The sequence below is a fragment of the Rana temporaria genome, chromosome 1 (assembly GCF_905171775.1).
Source record: "Rana temporaria chromosome 1, aRanTem1.1, whole genome shotgun sequence".
Classification (NCBI taxonomy): Eukaryota; Metazoa; Chordata; class Amphibia; order Anura; family Ranidae; genus Rana; species Rana temporaria.
In genome coordinates, this window is record NC_053489.1 from 106,027,350 (window position 1) to 106,048,342 (window position 20,993).

Sequence of the window (20,993 nt, forward strand, 5' to 3'; positions counted from 1 at the left end):
AAAGTTGGAAGTAGAATGAGATTAATTAATTTCATAATTGAATGGGAAATATGAATACGCAAATAGTTATATATTGCACTAGTTTGAGATGAAAGAGGATCCGTGACCTTCCGGGAGAGAATCTAAAGAAAAAAAAAAGAGTTGATTTATCCCAATTTTTGGTCTAGTATCAGCTAAAAAGCGTATCTTTAGCGTATAATGCCATCTCTTCCAGTAAACTTCCCCTCCTGAACTCCATGACCCACATTCACAGACAGCGGCGCACATTTATGCCGCCGCAGCGTATCTCCTGTACGCTTCGCCGACACAGCGCAGAGGCAAGCACTGAATTCACAAAGCCAGTGCTCCCAAAACTGCGCTGGGTTTCCTAGGCGTAAGCCGGCGTAGGTGGAAGTGGGCGTGAGCCATGCAAATGAGGCGTGACCCCATGCAAATGATTGGCCGAGCGTCAGACAGATACGTATAACGAACGTGGACGCATCCCATTGCGTATGCTCAGAATCACGTCGGAACTACTCCCTAAGATACGTCAGATTCACTGCCTACGGCGTGAACGTAACCTACGCCTAGCCATATTCACGTCCAACGTAAACTACGTAAAATACGCCGGCTTGTGTTCCCTGGTGCAGCCCTTTGCATGGATGCTGCTGAGTTACACCTCCTTTATGAGCATAACTTTACGCCGGACGTATGACTTTACGCGCACTGCGTCGGACGCACGTACGTTCGTGAAGCCTATTTTTAGGCGTATCTTAGTTTGTGGGTCCTGCGCATAGATACGACGGCGCATATTTGCACTTACGCGGCATATCTGGAGATACGTCGGCGCAAGTGCTTTGTGAATCCGGGCCCATAACTTTTCTCAACCATATAAAAAAAAGTTCTGTTAAACGAATGCAGCCCTAGAGGCCTCCATTTTCTACATATGCCTGCTGTAACAGGGTTCCTCTCCAAACCTGATCCTCAAGTGCAGGAAAGGTACTAGACAGCTGCTAACTCAATTATATTTATACTATCTTTACCCTGGATCTTGTTGTGGAGTCCTGTGGCAATTTCTATATTCCTCACCAGCTTCCATGTCCACGGATGTCCACATGTGTGCAGTTCAGCTTCATAGACTGTTTAGGGCTGGTAAACAGACAGGATAAAATCCATCTCCCAGCTGGGGGTCATTGGAGATCAAAGTGAGCAAGAGTGGACACTGAGTGAAGAAGCTGGCAAGGAATGTAAACATTGCCATGGCCTCACTAGCAAGACTGAGATAAGTTTTAAGCCGTGAGAAGGAGGTGGGTTAGGAGAGTAATGCCCCATACACACAATCGGATTTTCTGTCGGAAAAACCTTGGATGGTTTTTCCGACGGAATTCCGCTCAAGCTTGGCTTGCATACACACGATCACACAAAAGTTCTCTGAACTTTTGACCGTCAAGAACCCAGTGATGTACAACACAACGAGCCGAGAAAATTAAGTTCAATGTTTCCGAGCATGCATCGGAATTTTGCGCGTCAGAATTGCAGCAGACGATTGGAATTTTCGATCAGAATTTTTTACGTTGGAAAAATTGAGAACCAGCTCTCAATCTTTTGTTGGAGGAAATTCCGACAGCAAAAGTCCGAAGGAGCATACACACGGTGGAAATTTCCTTTCAAAAGCTCACATCGGAATTTTGCGGTTGGGAAAATCTGATCGTGTGTACGGGGCATAAGGGAAAAAGGGTAAATATTTGTTTAAATCTCTTTTAAAGAGGAACTTTATTCCCTCCCACTCATTAAACGGAATTATTCTCTTCATTATTAAACCTGCAAACAGTGGAGAAATAGTTTTAATGTGTCAAATTACCTGCATGTTACCATAGTGAGTAACTGTACCTCAATTCTATATTTCAACATAGTAACAACATCTCAATAGTTCTAGCTAGCTTGTATATTTGGGATTCCTTGTTTTTAAATAAATAGAAGATCCCTCTGATTTTCTTTCAGCTGTTCTGATCATACTCTGAAACACTGGCTTTCTGGATCTTAGACTTATGTTTCTCACCTACACATGTTGAAAGGCTTCAGGGTTTGTAATTGATGTGGTGAAAAAACGTTGTTTTCTCAGAATCTTAATTTCTGTTCTTGGTCCTGGAGCCTGGAGGCTTTGTAGAGCTTTGGGTGGGATAAAGCTTCTTCCTATGTCCACATATTACCTGGTGGCTAGACCTCATTAATCCCAGCTGTTGACTAGACATGTTATATGTGAGCTGAATGATGATCAGGGCTCTCTCACTCTGTGCTGTAGAATCCTGTTGCTGAATGAAAAGGCTGATCACCGACAGAATACTAAAAAGCTACAAGTGTTGTTTGTTTAGATCGTGGCTCGGATGAACAGATGGTTTGTTTCATGCTACCAACTTGCTGTACAAAAGCCCTCCTGCATTAAAACGACACTATACTGTCAAAAGTATTTTTAGTTTATTAAAAGTATTTTAGTTTATTAAAAGTCAGCAGCTACAAAAAGTGTATCTACTAACTTTTAATAAACAGACACTCACCTGTCCCACGGTCCAGCGATGCGGGCGCCCACAGCCTCGCTACTTTCCCCCTCCTCTCTGCTGCGCCGTCATAGCAACTGTGGGCACTCGGCCGTGAAAGCTTACAGGTTCATGGTTGGGTGCGGACTGCGCTCTGCTATTGGCCAGGCAATCTTCTGGGATGGGCGAGGAGTGCTTAAAGCAGAAGTTCCACTTTTGGGTGGAACTCCGCTTTAAGTGTTCAGCTGCAATTATTAGTATTTACTCAGGAATGTTTGCGCTGATTATTTTAGGTTTGGTTTTAAATAATCTATTGACTTCTTTTGATGCCATACTGGTACCTAATAGGATGGTCAATGATAATGGTATTGACAGTCTAGTGAAGAGGTTATGGGGATATATTAGGCAATCTACTGGGGGTCTATAATACAGGTGAAAAGTGTTAAGAAAACCTTTATCATTTATTATTATTGGGGAGGATGTGTTTTGTGCATACTGAGCAGGCCAGTTCTCCAAAGCAACCAACAGATAATAACCAATTACAATAAACAGCTCATATGTGGCTGCTATAGTTTACTACACACCACCAAATGTCTATATTAATATATACCATGCCATAGTACTGCTATTTAAACAACTCATACATTTGCACACTAAAGCTGGCCTTACACTAAAAGATCTGATCAAACAACCTCTTTACAATCTCCTTTATTTTTACCAAAAATATGTAATAGGACGACACATCCAAACAATGCATCCAACTTGTATCAAATGAGGCAGGCCATTGCACTACATAGTCGATGTTAGAGCTAAGGGAAATTGTACAATCAGACTGTAAAACTTATGGTAACCTTTAGGATTCAATTACATGGGCATCATATGTAGGAACCTCAGTTTGATTGTTCCTATTGCTATTCTGGGAAAGGGGAGGCTAAGCAAATTATAGTCTAGTGCTGTTCAACGCTGCATACACAATTCAGGTTGATATAGCACGACATGTTCAAAACATTTGTTTTTTTCCCCGAAATGGACAGATGTATCGTGGTATGTTTTATTCAGACCTTGAACAGTAAGATGGAGGTTTTTGAAAACACTATCACCTTACGGGCTCATGCACACTAGACAGCAGAAAATGTGTCAGAAATGCTGGCAGAAAAAGGCAGCATAAAAAACGCTCTTATGGAGCGTACTGCACACGTGTTTGCGTTTATAAGTGTTTTTTTTTTTTTTACAAAACACTAGAAAAATGTATTCTTAAAAAACTGTGTTTATGCACATCAGGTGTTTTTTTTGCCCAAAACACACTTGTGATGAGGTTTTTTTTCCTGCCTGTAAATTCCCCTTTACAAATATGCCTGTAAATGGCCAAATGTGCACAGACACATAGGCTAACAGAGGTGCTTCAAAATTGTCGCTCTATTTTTGTCTATAGCGCAAAAAATAAAACTCCAGAGGTGATCAAATACCACCAAAAGAAAGCTCTATTTGTGGGAAAAAAAAGGACAACAATTTTGTTTGGGAGCCACGTTGCACGACCATGCAATTGTCAGTTAAAGCGACGCAGTGCATAACCGCAAAAAGTGGCCCGGTCCTTTGGCAGCCAAATGTTCCGGTGCTGAAATGGTTAAAGAAAAAAAACTCCCAATGCCTGTATAAGTAGGATTTGGTGCATGAGGCTTAGAGACCCATCAATATTTAGCCTTCATCCAACCTAGAGATCATGATTTATACATGTTATAAAATATCATTACACAAGTCTTTCTGGAAACAGTCTGAAGAGGTAATGTGCAATTTAGTGAAATTGATCACTACATGTAAAGAGATGTAAACAGCCTAGTAAATACTAATAGGTTAACAGCTTGCTAACGACCCTCATAAATACAGGCTGTTCAATGAATGTTAGCCTTTAATTTGATTTATAAATAAAAGACATGAAAACACTCAGAAGACAGATATTGATGAGCCAGATAAGGTAGGAAGACTGCACTGCAAGAGTGGAACAATATCACTGAAAAAAGTTTATACCTATCTGAAACTAAAAGAAGGAAACTGGGGAAAAATGTGCAGTAGCCATCCATAATAACCAATCAAGTGTTCTCCTTACAGCAGAACTAAAGGCCCCAATATGTTCCTTTCCTTCAACGTTCCAATGTCCCTCGCCGGCATCTTCTGCATGGCTTCTTCTAAGTGTCTGGCCGCGGCCATTGGCATTGGTCATTGTGTGATGACATCACGCCTGCACATGCCTTAGCTGGAACATAAACTGAGTTGCACTTACATTCCAAAGAATACAATGGAAGCAGGTCGGTAGGTTCATTTTATTGCAGAAGATACATTCTACATCTCTTCTGCAATACAGAGCCTGCCTGGGTGCAGTTTTTAATGGATCTAGCATTCAATTTAATGTTTCATAGAAAGTGAATATGTGCCATGAAATGTAGAAGTGTAACATTTACAGGTACATATTACCTGTTAAAGGGGCCACAGCATTCTCCCTAAAAAAAATCATCTGCTTTGCGCTTCAGAAGCATAGGGGCATCTTTGTATGGGTACTATCCAGGGTTAAAAGTGTGGGTTACAGCAACATGTTTACCCAACTTCCCCTCTGCCTCACAGCACACTTACCATTCCCTTAACTACACCTCTGCTCTGCTAGCTGCTGGGGGCAAACATAGCAAACCCTATGCCTCCATGTGCAAGCGGGCCCATCAGCACTATCACCTGGGAGGATGTGGAGCAAGTCACATGCTAGACCATAATGGAACCTATCAAGTATTTATCTTCAGTGCTGAGGGAGCTACAGAAAGGTGAGTGTTTGCAGATGGGAAGAGGGGAAGTTAAAGTTGTAAAGGCTCAAGTTTTTTTTTTAACTTCATGCATTCTATGCATGAAGGTAAAAATCCTGTGTGCAGCAGCCCCCCTCCAATACTTACCTGAGCTCCATCACGATCCAGCGATGTGCACGAGATTCTCGGCTCTCCGGGGACTCTCCATTTTCATTGTCTGAGATAGCAGTGTGAACCATTGGTCCTGCTGCTATCAATCATAGCCAGTGAGCCAATGAGTAGAGAGAGGAGGTGGGGCCGAGTCCCAGCTCTGTGTGTCTTATGGAAACGCAGAGCAGCGGCTCTGGAGCAAGCCTGCTCAGGTGCCCCCACAGCAAGCAATTTGGCAGGGGGGTGGAGCCAGGAACACAGGTGGGGGTCCCAAGATGAGGAGGATCGAGGCTGCACTGTGCAAAACCACTTCACAAAGCAGCTAAATTACATGTTTATTTTATTTTTTAACGACTCTGATATCACTAAGATAACTTGTTGCTTTGTCTTACATAGGTGAAAGAAATGTATTATTTTATATGTAGCAATATAGAAAATAGACCACTCTAGCTCAATTTAATGCACTGCCTTGAAAATGTGTGCACGTAAAAATGTGCAACCATTTCTACAGACAACGGGGCAGATTTACTAAAGACATATACTGTGCAATGCAAGTGCACTTGATCCAGAGCTTAGTAAATGAGGTAAAGCTTCACTTTGAGAGAAAACTAAAAAACAAAAAAATGGAAAAGACAAAAAACACACTCAGAGTTACCTCCAGAAAATGTATTACACCTGAGGCAGGACAACGGCACATGACAACATAAAAAAAAATACCAAAAACCTCCACCTCCTGACCCTGCAGGAAAAAAAACACAACTTATACAAAGCCTCCCCTACAAAAAACATCCTCAAACCCACTCTCAATAAAACCTTCACCTGAATCAGGAAAAAGGATGTGGATGCAATCCCACAGAGGGAGCTGGGCTATACCTTCCCAACACCCCCCCCCCCCCAGAAAAGGGCCCTAATGACCACCCACCCAGGACCTTAGGATGTCACCACAGCCATCCTCTGGGAAATACTACACTTTAAAGCCACAATGGGCGAATGAGGCACTGCACCAAAGACCTGTGGAGGTAGATATGCCTGAATGGCCAGCCCATCTCAGCCCGCCTACCCCAGTCACCTGGGTATATAAGATACAAGTATGGTCAGTAATACAGTCATGGTCAGGGCCATATCAAAAACAGTATCAAAAGTAAGATTTAACCAAAGCCACCAAGATGGAAATGTAGCAATGCAGTATAAGCAATATCAGCTAATCCGTGCCGAGATGGAAAGATGAACATAAACCATGTAGCTTAAAGGCAGTTTCAATCTAAACACATTCGATATTGGGCAGTCCATCCATAGCGAAAAGATGCCAACAACAGATGGAAGTAAACAACAATATGATGCTTGAATGGATAACTCCTAGTATGGCTGGAGTGGTGTATGATAGACGCTCTCACGTAGATATGCAAGGGCACTGATATCACAGGGAAAGTTCTATACTGATTAGGTAACTCTCCACCTGTAAATAATACAATCGTATAACCAACATCAGTTGCGATGGTATAGTACCTACTCGCATCCCTCCATCCATGGTGGTATATGATGGGTACGTATGCTGACATCAAACAGGTTGGCCGCCTTCCAGTAAATTTCACAGATCACTCACGACAGTTGTAATCTCCATGCCACATATGTGAGCTTGTCTGGGTAATGGCGGCTCCAGCCCCATCACTTCCGGATAGGCACAGGCAGTCCGGTATAATTCCTATTGGTCCTCATGAGGCATTGAGTGACTGGACAGTGGGGGGGGGGGGGGCACGTTCACGCATCTAAAAAGCTTCACTTTGCAAAGTACTCAATCACATGCAAGAAAAAAAATTAAATAGCATTTTTGCTTGCACGCGATTGGATGATAAAAATCAGCAGAGCTTCCTACCATATCAGAGCTCCCCATTAGATCTAAACCAATGGCACTTGAAGTGCACAGTGTATTTACCTTTAGTAAATCAACCTCCCCATGTGTGAACCTTTCATTTTTAGTACACACCTCATACCTGGGTGATATTGTGGCTTTTAATTATTTTATTTATTTATTTCCGCTCTGTGGTTTTAGTTGCTGGCAGTTCCCGTGTTTTGGAAAGTTCCAGGGGCAGCCCCAGATTTGAATATGTGTCATTTTTAAATCACGAAAAGGTCTTCATTAAGCAAAATTCTTATGCTTAATGAAGGTCAGAAAAAATAACTTTGATGTCCTCCTCGGCTTCCATCTCTCTCTCCCTCCAAATTCACAGATAGCCTTCTAAACACTTTGGGGCATGACCACAAAAACATAACAATTCTGAAAAATGTAAATCATAAATTTAATAAAGCATCAACTAAGCGAATATAAAATTATAAGTAAAAATATGTGATTAAACTTTTTTTCTGATTCCGAAATACTTAAGCTGGTGAAGGAGATCCCTGCACACTAACAGAAACACTACAATATAGTATATATACTGAACATATATTGTACTCCTGATGTCTTACCTTGCACTTGAGTAATATGGATTTCCTTCCTCCTCAAATCTTTTGATTATTGGTTCCTTCAGAGCAGCTTCTTCTTTTTCTGAAAACTAATAAAGTAATGCATAAAAATTCAATCACAAGAAGTCTTGGTATATTTTAATTACTAGCCTGGGATAGCGCAATTAGGTACAGTTGTGCATTTTTGTGTCACTTCACAATAAAGGATGCAGTTGGTGTCTGACGGGGAAGGCCATGCCAGTAGACAAGTAGATGGCAAAAGCTGCTAGCTTCCCAAGTTCCCCAATTCTGCCCTTAAGCACATTTTTCATAATTAATTGAACTTTCTTTCATTCAAATTAAATAATGTTTCAAGTACTGTGTAGCTCACAAAGAAATTATTTAAAATAATTTTTGGTGATGTAATTGGACGCAAGCACATTGCTAGCTTGTGACTGTTCACCAAGGAAACGAAAAGCCTTCTCATAGAACATGGCCACAGGGCAAACAATTACATTTGTAATATGAATGCAAACAAGCAAACACATTCCAACATAATATCAAATCTTAGGTAATGAAACTGGCATGGGGCCTAAATGAATACATCAAAATGAGTAAAATGTATTCCTTTCAAAATCTGACAAACAGCTGATTTTATTGCATGTTTTAATTAACAGTGTCACATATTGGTCCTTTTGATGTACAAAGGAACATGGATTGAAGAATACCAACTCAATATAGTAGACAGTCAAAATGGATATTTCTATTAGGAAAAGCTAAAGATCAGTCACTTTATGAAATACCTTTGATTATTCTCAATATGTAAAACCCATAGCAACCAGATGTTATTCTACTGTGGTCGTATGAGTAAAAAAAGATGAATCATAATTAGTTGCTGTGAGTTATTGCACTGCTTTCATAAAGTACATGAAAACTGAATGATGTTTAGTTTGATAAAGCAATGCACATCAAACTCATTTTTTTAATAGGATACTTGTTTTTATGTTTTCTAATCTTCCTTTGTTACATCTCAGGTTTGTCGATCTCCTGCAGCCTTCTTCCTGCACTCCAGTCATGGCTGTATGGCATTTCTCATTTTGTGATGGTAACAACAGTAGACCATGACCTGGAACGTGTGTTGTATTGGCCACTAGCAGTCTCCATGGGAAAGCCTGTTGACAACGCAGGAGTTCTATTGGGAGACAGGTACCAGTGGTGTCCCTATGGGGGGGGCAGGGGTGCGGTCTGCACCCAGGTGACACCATCCCAAGGGCGCGGGGCCATGAAGGGTCTTGGGGGCAGGGCTCTTTTCAGCCATAACATGCCGGCGCTGCGCTAGCCCTAAGTGACACTCAGTCTCACTCTCACTGCTGATGCGGCTGCTGTCAGGGCACAGACCTTTTGCGGTCACTTTACCCAGTTGGTTCTGGATGGAGTTGAACCTGGGATCTCGCCGTTTCAGGTCCAGCTCTTTGTCTTTGAGCCACTGCTCAGTGCTATCCTGTGTGCTATCCATTTGAGCCTGGTGCTGAACCTGTACTTTCTGTGGACCAATCAGTGGCCAGTGCGGCCTATTTAAGCCAGCCCCTCCCTCCTTGCTAATTGCTGGTTCGTTGTCAGCTTTACCCTGTGAGAGAACCTTGCAACCTGAATACCCTGACCTGTTTGACCCGGATTGGACCTTGACTATTCTCTGCCGTCTCCTACACTTGACCCCTGCCTGCTTATCGGATTTGCTGTTGTCTCCTGCCCCTTGACCTTGGCTTGCTCTCACGGACTTCCTCTGATCTCTCCAACTCCTGACCCACGGCCTGTGACCCGGATTTGCCTTGTTTCCTGTTGGTCCCTTCTGGACTTACCTGCCTGTTCCTGCCTGATCAACGACTGTCTCCAGTCCTCTGCACCTGCCCTGTTTTCGTCAGCGGCACCAAGTCTGCCTACCAGTTCCCGGCACCGGTGCCTCCTTGTGCCGTCCCTCCTCTGTTCTAACTCCAGGGAGTGGTCTGCACAGGGTCGCAAAGGTGAGCCGCCCTCAGCATCTCGGCCTCGGTGAGTACTTACCTTAATGGTCCTGACAGAACGAACCAGCCATTATGTCTGAGGCCGACAGGGCATGCTCACCTTTTGAAACCCTGTGCCAACAGGTGTCTGTTTTGACGCTGGCAGTTCAAAACTTGCAAGAAGGTAAACCCTTGCATAATGGACTAACTAATGATATGGAGTCCGCAGACTTATACAAGATGCTCTCCTCCCTGGCTCTGCAAGTCTCCAGCCTGAACCATACTATTCAGGAATTACAACAGGAGGTCCAAAAATTTAAAGAGACAACACGCCCAGCCCCGGAACCTGTATATTATGAGCCATTTGTTCTTATGCCAGAAATATTCGATGGGAACCGTGCATCCTTCCTGTGCTTTCAAACCGATTGTGAGCTGTTGTTCACCCTCAGACCTAGGACCTATGCCACGGATTATATTAAGGTTCGAGCCTCCATCAATTTGCTAACAGGGCAGATCAAATCGTGGGCTCATCTGCTGTTGCAGGAAAAGAGTCCAGTCTTGGACAGCTGGGAGACGTTCATGTCTGCGCTGGACTCATATATTTCTGTTTCCAAGAAGACCAGCGCTCCCAGGTCTGCTCTTAGTTCACGGGGCCTACGGGTACCCAGGGTTAGGAAGCCCCAGTGCGGTTATGACACCCAGCCAGCCCAGTGTGTGCCAGATTATGAAACCCTGTATGTGCCCAGCCAGGAAGCTTCCCCATCACAAGGTCTTGATATCTCTGTGGATGCTCACACGCCTACCTTGGTGGAGGAAGAACCTATGCAGATCGGGGTCATCCGGTCCAGCCTATCTACGGCAGAAAGAGAGCAGAGAAGAGCCCATGGACTTTGCTTTTATTGTGGTGCTAGCGGGCACCTTATATCGCTTTGCCCAACTCGCCCACCTTGGCCAAAGCTTCTTCAGGTGGGTACTATTGGGAGTTTCTTCTATGCCTCAGAATCTGTACCTACCTTTCCAGTGTCCCCAGTTCCAGTGTCTCCAGTCCCAGTGTCTTCAGTCCCAGTGTCTTCAGTCCCAGTGTCTTCAGTCCCAGTGTCTTCAGTCCCAGTGTCTTCAGTCCCAGTGTCTTCAGTCCCAGTGTCTTCAGTCCCAGTGTCTTCAGTCCCAGTGTCTTCAGTTCCAGTGTCTTCAGTTCCAGTGTCTTCAGTTCCAGTGTCTTCAGTCCCAGTGTCTTCAGTCCCAGTGTCTTCAGTTCCAGTGTCTTCAGTTCCAGTGTCTTCAGTTCCAGTGTCTTCAGTCCCAGAGTCTTCAGTCCCAGTGTCTTCAGTCCCAGTGTCTTCAGTCCCAGTGTCTTCAGTCCCAGTGTCTTCAGTTCCAGTGTCTTCAGTTCCAGTGTCTTCAGTTCCAGTGTCCCCAGTTCCTGTGTCCCCAGTTCCTGTGTCCCCAGTTCCAGTTCTTATGTCCTCAGTTTCTGTGTCCCCAGTTCCAGTTCCTGTGTCCCCAGTTGAAGTTCTCCCTCCAGACTGCACGTATGCCTCGGATGGTACTATGGTCCGTAAACAGGATCTGGTAATATTTGAACAGGCCTTACAAGCAAGGAGGGCGCCCCCTACCAGAACTTCAGGATCAAAAAAGCCAAAAAAGAAAAAGTAAAGATCTACATGCTCCCTGTTTGATCCATCAGGAACATCCAGAACTAGTGGACAGTTTGGGCGTCCGGAGTCCGCCCCTAGGGGGGGGGCACTGTCAGGGCACAGACCTTTTGCGGTCACTTTACCCAGTTGGTTCTGGATGGAGTTGAACCTGGGATCTCGCCGTTTCAGGTCCAGCTCTTTGTCTTTGAGCCACTGCTCAGTGCTATCCTGTGTGCTATCCATTTGAGCCTGGTGCTGAACCTGTACTTTCTGTGGACCAATCAGTGGCCAGTGCGGCCTATTTAAGCCAGCCCCTTCCTCCTTGCTAATTGCTGGTTCGTTGTCAGCTTTACCCTGTGAGAGAACCTTGCAACCTGAATACCCTGACCTGTTTGACCCGGATTGGACCTTGACTATTCTCTGCCGTCTCCTACACTTGACCCCTGCCTGCTTATCGGATTTGCTGTTGTCTCCTGCCCCTTGACCTTGGCTTGCTCTCACGGACTTCCTCTGATCTCTCCAACTCCTGACCCACGGCCTGTGACTCGGATTTGCCTTGTTTCCTGTTGGTCCCTTCTGGACTTACCTGCCTGTTCCTGCCTGATCAACGACTGTCTCCAGTCCTCTGCACCTGCCCTGTTTTCGTCAGCGGCACCAAGTCTGCCTACCAGTTCCCGGCACCGGTGCCTCCTTGTGCCGTCCCTCCTCTGTTCTAACTCCAGGGAGTGGTCTGCACAGGGTCGCAAAGGTGAGCCGCCCTCAGCATCTCGGCCTCGGTGAGTACTTACCTTAATGGTCCTGACAGCTGCCTCCTGTCACAAGCCCGCCACCCAGAGAGTGACAGTCTGAGCAAGCATCTCTCTGGGCAGCTGCACACTGAATCCTGATGAAGGGGGTGACTTGTCCTGAGGAGGGGTCTGTATTGATGAAGGGAGGTCTGTACTAATAGAGAGGGGTGGTTTGCCCTGAAGGGGGGGTGGCCTGTACTGATGAAGGGTTGTGGTTTGTCCTGAGGGGGGTGGTTTGTCCTAAGGGGGGATCTGTACTGCGGGGGGGTCCTGTACTGAGAGAATGGGGGCTGTACTGAGGGAGGGGGTCTATAATTAGGGAGGGGGGTCTATACTGAGGGTGGGGGGGGGGTCTGTACTGAGGGTGGGGGGTTCTGTACTGAGGGTGGGGGGTTCTGTACTAAGGGTGGGGGGTCTGTACTATGTAGGGGATCTATACTGAGGGGGGCTATACATGGTGGAGGGTCTATACTGAGGGGGGACTATACTTGGTGGAGGGAGGGTCTGTATGTGGAGGGGGGGAATCTGTACTTAGGGAGGACTATACTTGGTGGAGGGGGGTCTATATTTTGTGGAGGGGGTCTGTACTAAGGGGTGACTATAGTTGGTGAAGGGGGTGACACTATGTTTTACCACACCAACCCTAGTGACACCACTGACAGGGTCTAAACACTGTCACTGTATTACCAGGAAGTGCCGGAACAATAACCTTCATGGCGGGATCACCATGTACTACGTATTATAATTAAAGCTGCAGATTAAAAAAAAAATAGAAAATTATGTTTGCAGGGATAACATGTTAAAGGTATATTTTAGTGATGTTAGTCATCTCCCAAAATTAAGTAGGTTATGCCAAGTATATGTAGCACCTCCTCAAATACTTAAGCAGGAGTAGAGTAGATAAAAATATTTGGCAGCAAAAGTAGTCCCCAGACAATAGCACTACTCCACTGTATGTTGCTAATAAAGTATGTTTGGTAAAAAGACAAGCAAGCGTGATAAAACGACAAATCCATATTTGTGACTAATCCTATACTGTGTCCACAGTATACTGTGGGTAGGGGTAAATGTACATTTCAGTACTTTTCCCCAATTTTTAGGAAAGTAGGGACCTTGTTTGCATGAAGGTGGGTGGTACCCAAATTATCGTTGCAACATTTTTCAAAAAAAGAATAAGGGTATCTAACGATCTAAGTGTAGACAAAGATTTTAAAAGAAATTCATCAACTGGGGGTACATCCATTTGTCCATTGGAAACTGGTTGGAGGTAAATCTATACCATGAGGTGTTATCCCCAAAATTTTCCATATTCTAAAGAAAGATATATTTGCCAGGTGTGAACCATAGGATAACCTCTTAAAGGGGACAGTGGAGATATTGGGGAGGCTGGACACCAATGTTGTTAAGCCTATCACAAAATGTTAAAAGTAGTGGTAGAGAAGTCATGTCCCAAAAGAGAGGCCTCTCTGGTTTGAATGTACGTTGGCTGAATTACTAACTGCCATGGACTTAGAATAACTCATTGTTGTCTTTGGTGTTATGGTGCAAATCAATTATTTATTACCAAGGCCACTGCTTTAAAATATAAATGAGTCCAGGAGATCTCCCTTCTAATTTCAGCTTTCAAAGTATAGCATCACTATTTAGTTTACCAATTTGGATGAAGAGTGTTTCTGGCAGTCTTATCAGGGTAGGAGCTATATGACCTGAGGTAAAACATTGATTTTATTTACATTTATTTTCCCTAGTCAAGTGAGAGAGGCCTTTTGCAACACATGGAGACCCCCTCCACTGATAGAGTAGGTAATCACAGCTTGTGGTATATATTAGTTGAGGGTATTTTTATACACAAAGGGAAAGGAGAGTCTAAGCAGAAGCACAATGTCTGGTGGAAGAATAGTCAGAAGGATCTTTGAATTACTATAGTTAAAATTAAAATCAGATAACTGTTAGGCCTTATGCACACTGGACGTTAAAATAACGTTATAAAAACGTCAGTAGTTTAGCAGTGAGTTTTTCAACTTTTCTTTAACGTTTGTTTAAATAGCGTTTTTCCGTTTTTTTTTTCAATGGATCAATGGATCAAAAACGTTAAAAAACGCTGGTGAGTGAGGTTTTTGAGCGTTTATCAGTGTTAGAGCGTTTTTACAGCTGAACCCACTAGTTTTTTTTTTTACTGTTCAAAAACACCACTGCCCAAAACTGCTGATAACAGCCTATGTGTGCATGGACACATAGGATAACATGATGGAGAGTTTATTGACTGTAGAAAAAAAAACGTCTACTGCCAAAAACAGCTGCGGTAAAAACGTCTAAAAATGTCCAGTGTGCATGAGGCCTAAGAGAAACAGCAGGGGTGCGCTATACCCATGCACCAAACTCACTATGGCCTAAAACTTCACTTTAAAATGGTTGCCAAGGAATATATTTAAGTCTATGCCAGCCACTCTATTAGAGACTGGCATAGCACACTGTGTATGTTGTATTTAAAGACGAGCGTTTGAAATACTGTATAACTACGGTCTTCAGGCAGGTCTCGTTTTCCAACTTTGATAGATGTCTTCTGTGGGAGGGGACGTGATTTCCCTCTGACGTCAGAGGGAGATCACGTAGCCGCTCGTGTCCTCCGCAGAAGACACCCATTGGAGCTGGAAAGCGGCCACGAGTCACGTAACTGGCCTGAAGACAGCTGACATACAGTATTTAGAAAGCACGTTTTTAAATAAAACATACACAGTGTGCTATGACAGCCTCTAATAGAGAGGCTGGCAGTGACAAAATTAATATTTTAATAACAATAATAAAATAGCAGTGGGGTCGGCCCGGAGACAGAGGGGGGAGAGAGGAGAGCAGAGGGGACAACAGCCTTTCACAGAGGGAGGCACTTTGACCACGGTGATCAGGGCGGAGCTTCCCTGGTTATCTTGGTCTGATTAGAGAGGGAATACAGAAAGTGGTAGGTTTAAGGTTTTTTCTTTACAGTTTAGATGGGGAAAGATTACATAGCACAAGCGCTGTGCAATCTGCTTTAAGGGACCACAATCAACAAATGCTTAAATTGATAGAGAAAGCAGAAAACTGCGCTAATCCACAATTAAACACTAAAAAGTATATAAAAACAAAAACAAAACCAAAAACAAAAGGCTGCAGCAAGCGTGCGATACACAGACATAAATTGGAAAAAATAAAGCTGTGCCACATTAGATGAACACTGTTGGAATGAAAAAGTCTATATATGAGAAAAGGGATGCACCATAGCGTAATTCCGTTAGGTAAAATACATTTATTAAAAGTACAGAGGAAATGTACTCACAAACATAGTCACCACGTTGAGGAGGAAGGGCTCCTTGTACTTGCCGGCCGGCATCTTATTCATTACACGCTGATTTTATCGCAATGTTTGTGAGTACATTTCCTCTGTACTTTTAATAAATGTATTTTACCTAACGGAATTACGCTATGGTGCATCCCTTTTCTCATTCTATTATTGGGCATTTTGGAGAGTGTTACCACACCGAGTTCCTGAGAGCGGTTTCTCCCCTGGGATCCTGAGAATTAAAGGCTGCGGCTGGGTTATAGCCAAACGCACAGTTTGCTTGCCCTCTGGTAAGCGGCCTGATTTATCGGTGGAGGGATCACTTCAGCTATATGGTTTACCTGTCACTGTGGTGGTGTGGCGTAGCTGCATGAGTGTATCCAATAGAGGACCCATATTTATCGTTTTACACTGAAGATTGCTATTTCAATTTAAAAGTGTCTATATATAGACTTTTTCATTCCAACAGCTTAAATTGATAATTTTCTATATTATGAGTTTTAGACAGTTAACGGAAGTCATAGGAAGCCGAGAAGGGAAGTCACAAGAAAAGTATTGTTATGACTTTCTTTAATTTTCTATATTATGAGTTTTACACAGTTATGAATGAAAAGTGAAGTTTTAGGTCATAGCCGGTTTGGTGCGTGTATAGAGCACCCCTGCTGTTGTGTCTCTAATAATATTTCCCACACAAAGTCCGATCTTACAGTATAAGTATACATCAGGCTGTTTTTTTCTTTGTTTTGAAATTCAGATAACTGACCAAAGCGATTTGAACATAATATTAGCTGGTGATATCACTGGATAAGTAACATAAAAAAAAGATATCATCAGCATATGCTGAAAGTTTGTGACATTTTGATCTGATATATATATACACACTGTGTACCTCAAGGTTTTGTCTAATTTTATATAATAAAGATTTAATAACTAAAGCAAACAGCAGTGTTAACAGGCTCATTTGGCATGACTCATTTTATATGGAAACTTTTCCACTAATATACACCCATTTGCCTGGCATTTTAATGATGTTAATTTTATTTTTGCAACCTCAAATAAACATGTTACCACTTCTGAGCCATAAAAAGGTACCCATCTCCTATTGCCATAGCAGATGAAGTATCTGAGCTCCATATCATGGGGAAGATGTTGTATTGTACATCTCATAATGTAATTTTGGGAAGAGGTAATTAGTAGGCAGATGGTAAAAGAAAACTGAACAATACGTTTCAACAGCTAATAAATGTTCATACAATACCGAGTTAGTAGCTCAGCATTTGAAGAGTTGTTAGGAAGTTTTTATTTCAGTTTCATTCTTATATTAAAAGCAGCTAAAAAGACTCAGAGACCAATTTGAGGAACACTTCTGTAATGCATCAAGCCGCTTGCAATACCTGTGATAAAACAGATTTGATAATAGAGTACAGATAGTGGTCTGTACCCAAAGCAATTGGTAAAAATATTGTTTTCATCTGTCCACTATCTTAAACCAGTTCCTGACTTTGGGAATACATACAGTGTACACCCCAAAAATATCAAAGTGCCTTCAGCCTACACTGTATGCCCTGCACTTTGTTGGCAAGTTCTGGCTGTCTTTTGGACAGCCAGATCTAGCTCCTCTGTATACTTGCAAACAGCATTCATCTCTTCTAGAGTGACCTGTTTGGGATGTGGATGCGTCCATCTATTTAATCAACTAAAACGGTGGAAGACCTTTGCACAATTTTTCCTTGTTCATACCATAGAGAACTCTGTCCAATTGCTAATGTTAAACCTGTTTTCTGTAGTCACAAAGAATGCCCTTATGTCATTACAGGTAACATTAAAGTAATCATTGTTACAATGAATTGACTATATTTACAAAAATACATGGCATGCTTTTTAATACTTACTGTCTTTCCTTCTCTTGCTTTCTGATCTTTAGCAATTGTAGCCAATACTGTAGCAGCTTGTTCACCACCCATCACTGAAATTCGAGAATTAGGCCACATGTAAAGAAAGCGCGGGCTGTTAAAAGGAGAACTGTTATTAATATATGAATTTGAATTGCTGGATATTCTGCTTAATATTTCTGTAATGGATATACCAAGATATATATATATATATATATGTTATAGCCCTGGTGCCCAACCAGCAGCCCTTTGGCAATTTTTGTATGGCTCTCAAGGCCTATGCAGACACTAATCCAGGAACAAAGATTGTCTCTGGACAGCCGCACTCTGAACAAATTGTAGCCTTTATTAAAAGAAGGACAGCACTACAAGTCACAGCAAAATAAAATAAAACCTGACTGCTGACGCGTTTTGCACTGAAACTAGTGCTTAGTCATAGCTGTAGTGCTGTCCTTTTAATAAAGGCTACAATTTGTTCAGAGCGCGGCTGTCCAGGGACAATCTTTGTTCCTGCTTTGCTAAGTGCATTGCCTGCACCTGAGTTGTCTGCAGCGGAGGATATTCGTTTGGGTTCCCACCTGGAGCGGCTACTCCCTTTTCCCAGACACTAATCCAGGTTTACCTATTTCCCTGTTATAGCAGTGATTTTTAGCTGTTTTGAGTAATGTCTCTACAACCTATGACTATGTCTTCTTAAGCGTGTCTTTAGTCTCCAACAACTCCTATAACCGACCATCTCTTAATTAGGTTGGTAGTCTCTGACCATCTCTTGTATCATGTCTGTGAAGGGAGACATTTTGGGTAGGGGGCTGGTGGAACCCAGCTCACCTTAGAGAGGTTGGGAAACTCCTTGTCCAGCTCCAACTCCAACTTCTTGTCCATGAGATGTATATGCTTATGTGAAGTAGCTTAAGGGTTAATGAAAGCACTGTCAGCTATTAGCTGATAGAGGGGAGGGGGATTTTCTCCTGCAGCCCTTCCTAAACTAAAGACTGTCTACTGTTGAAAAGTTTGAATGTGTCTTGTTACTGAATCTAGTTTTACTCGCCCTGGGTCATTATGCAAAGAAGGAGTGTGCCTGTTTTTGAATAAACAGTCTTATGTTTCTTACTACCCTACACTGATGTCTTGACAAGTGACTGGGTGGGCTAATGGATCTTGCTGGTACCGTGCAAGGGAAGCTTTTACGGCGGACATACTCCTCTTGAGTACAGGGTCCGTCACATTGGTGGCAAGCGGTGGGATAGACTTCCTTCCTGTGAATACATCCAAACCACCACCGGGATTCAAGATTGGGATAGCAGACTTCGGTCACCCCAGCAGAGATATGGACCTGACATCAGAGTTCCAGGGGCTGCCGTGGATCGCCCTTTCAGTAATCCCCAGGACTGTATCTGCAAATCAATACCTGGAGATCAGGCAGCAGATTCAGGTGGAGGTCTGGATTGGAGCCCTACAGGTCGCTGGTATACACCAGGGCAAGTGCTTTCCAACCCCAGGGCAACGGACCAGTGACCAACAGGAGTTGCGAATGCCATTTCTGGGAGAGCAGCCACAGAAACAATGGGTGACTGAGTTGGACAGGCTGGTCCAGCAGGAGAATGGGCTGGATAATCGATATTCTTGCTCTGTGTGCAATTGCAGAGCCCGATATTTAGGGAAGACAACAGAATGCTCTCTGGAGAAATATGACTTTGGCAGCCCTGGATTGCTGTGGGAGAGCCTTACAGAAGATTTGATGATGAAGGGGAACCTACCCTTGAGGACCTGCGAGAATACAGAGAGGCTATGCTCGTTCTTGCAGGGGTCTCAGGAGCTTAAACCTGATTTGGAATACTTGCTAAGGAAAGAACATCTAAAAGGGGCATACAGGGAACTGCTAGAACACGTTCAGCAGCATGCCCCAAAATCGGCAGCAGAAACTCCGGAGATTGCCATCCCCAAAGCTGAAGTGCTGACAACAGGGCAGAGCGCTGCTAGCCTCAGCCCAGCACAGATAACATCTTCTGGGTTCCACAGACAGGAGATGGTGAACCTCTATTCCCAGACACCAGTTCCAGAGACTGGGGATTTAATAGACTTTTCTGTTGAGGAGGAACAGCTGGCTTCAGAACATGGCACTGTTGACCTCTGCATACAACAATCAGAGGCCCAGAAGGATTTGCACAAGGCCACCGACTTTTTAGTTTACTTCCCAGTAGAACAGCTGGCAGCTGGGCAGAACGATACAGGACTCTGCCCACAACAATCAACTCTGCAGGAGCTCCAGGGAGAGAATTCAATAGGCACCTCACAACTGCAGCTTGAGCTGATATCAGTGGATGGAACTGTGGTCTCTACTGACAGCAACCCAGCAGAAGAGCTTGCAACAGGGCAGAATTCTGCTGGCCTCTGCCCTCAACTAACAGAAGATGGATTTCCTGTGGTAGTGGATGGGACTTCGGTTTCCACTGACAAAACCCCAGAAAAGGGTCTGGCATTGGGACAGGAGGATATCAGCCTTGCTCTGCAAATACTTTCATCTAGTAAAAGTGGATGGGACCACAATCTCCACCTGTATACCACAGAAACGCTGGGCAGTTGGCCCAGAACCCCAACAGCATGACAGAGTGAGCCAAGCCACCCTGTCTTCTCTCCAGTGGCTAAAAGAACTCCAGTGTCAAGGACCAGTCTGCACTTCTCCCCAGCAGCGGTTATATTCTATGAAAGAGGCAGAGGTTGGCTCGGTGAATAATGCTCTGTTCTGGACAATTTGTTTGCGGTACTGGAACTATGGCCTAACTTTGAAGTCAACCCATTTGTGGTCTCCTCCTGTGTTAGTCTCCTGCAAAAGGGGAGATATGTGACAGGAGTTACTTTGGGCCGGGGGGCTTGTGGAACCCAGCTTACCTTAGAAAGGTCAGGAAACTCCTTGTCCAGCTCCCCTGGCCCCTCTTACGTGTAAGTCAGCCTGTTGATAATCTATTAGGGGCACAGGGTGACCGAGAACCCCGTCGGATCTGTCCTAACCAAACTCCCAGTACAACCACACAAACTCATTGTTTTGTTTTACCCCTGTTATCCAGGGTTCTATATGTGTGGTTTGTGTTGAAAGAATGAAGGGGCTCTTTCACTTAAGACATTAATATTTATTTATTCTCTTGTATCATGTCGGTAGTCTCTGACCATCTCTTGTATCATGTCCACAGTCTCTGACCAGCTCTTATATCATGCTCATAGTCTTTGACTATATCCTGTTATGTGTCTGCTCTTTCTGATAATAAATATTAATTGACTTGCAGCCCTTTGATGTTGTTGAGGCCCTCCATATTGAAAAAGTTGACCACCACTGATTTGGCGAAATCAAAAGCTCTGTGTATTAAACATTTGATGCAAATTAGATTTCCAAATTACACAGTTTAAAAAAAAAAAAAAACGAATTCTGGCTTTATGACTGACCCACCACCTCCCCCTTGTGTGTATATTATTT

The 20,993-nt window shown here is 43.6% G+C and overlaps 1 protein-coding gene across 1 annotated transcript in view; it reads right to left on the reverse strand.

Moving 5' to 3' along the window:
* Positions 1-20,993, reverse strand: part of MCCC2 (methylcrotonyl-CoA carboxylase subunit 2) — a 131,763-nt gene that overhangs the window by 2,908 nt on the left and 107,862 nt on the right. Inside the window, exons 15-16 of the mRNA XM_040341466.1 lie at positions 17,525-17,639; positions 7,916-8,001 (exon numbers count right to left, since the gene is read on the reverse strand). Of these exons, the coding sequence (XP_040197400.1) occupies positions 7,916-8,001; positions 17,525-17,639 (201 nt within the window). The remainder of the gene's footprint in view (positions 1-7,915; positions 8,002-17,524; positions 17,640-20,993) is intronic.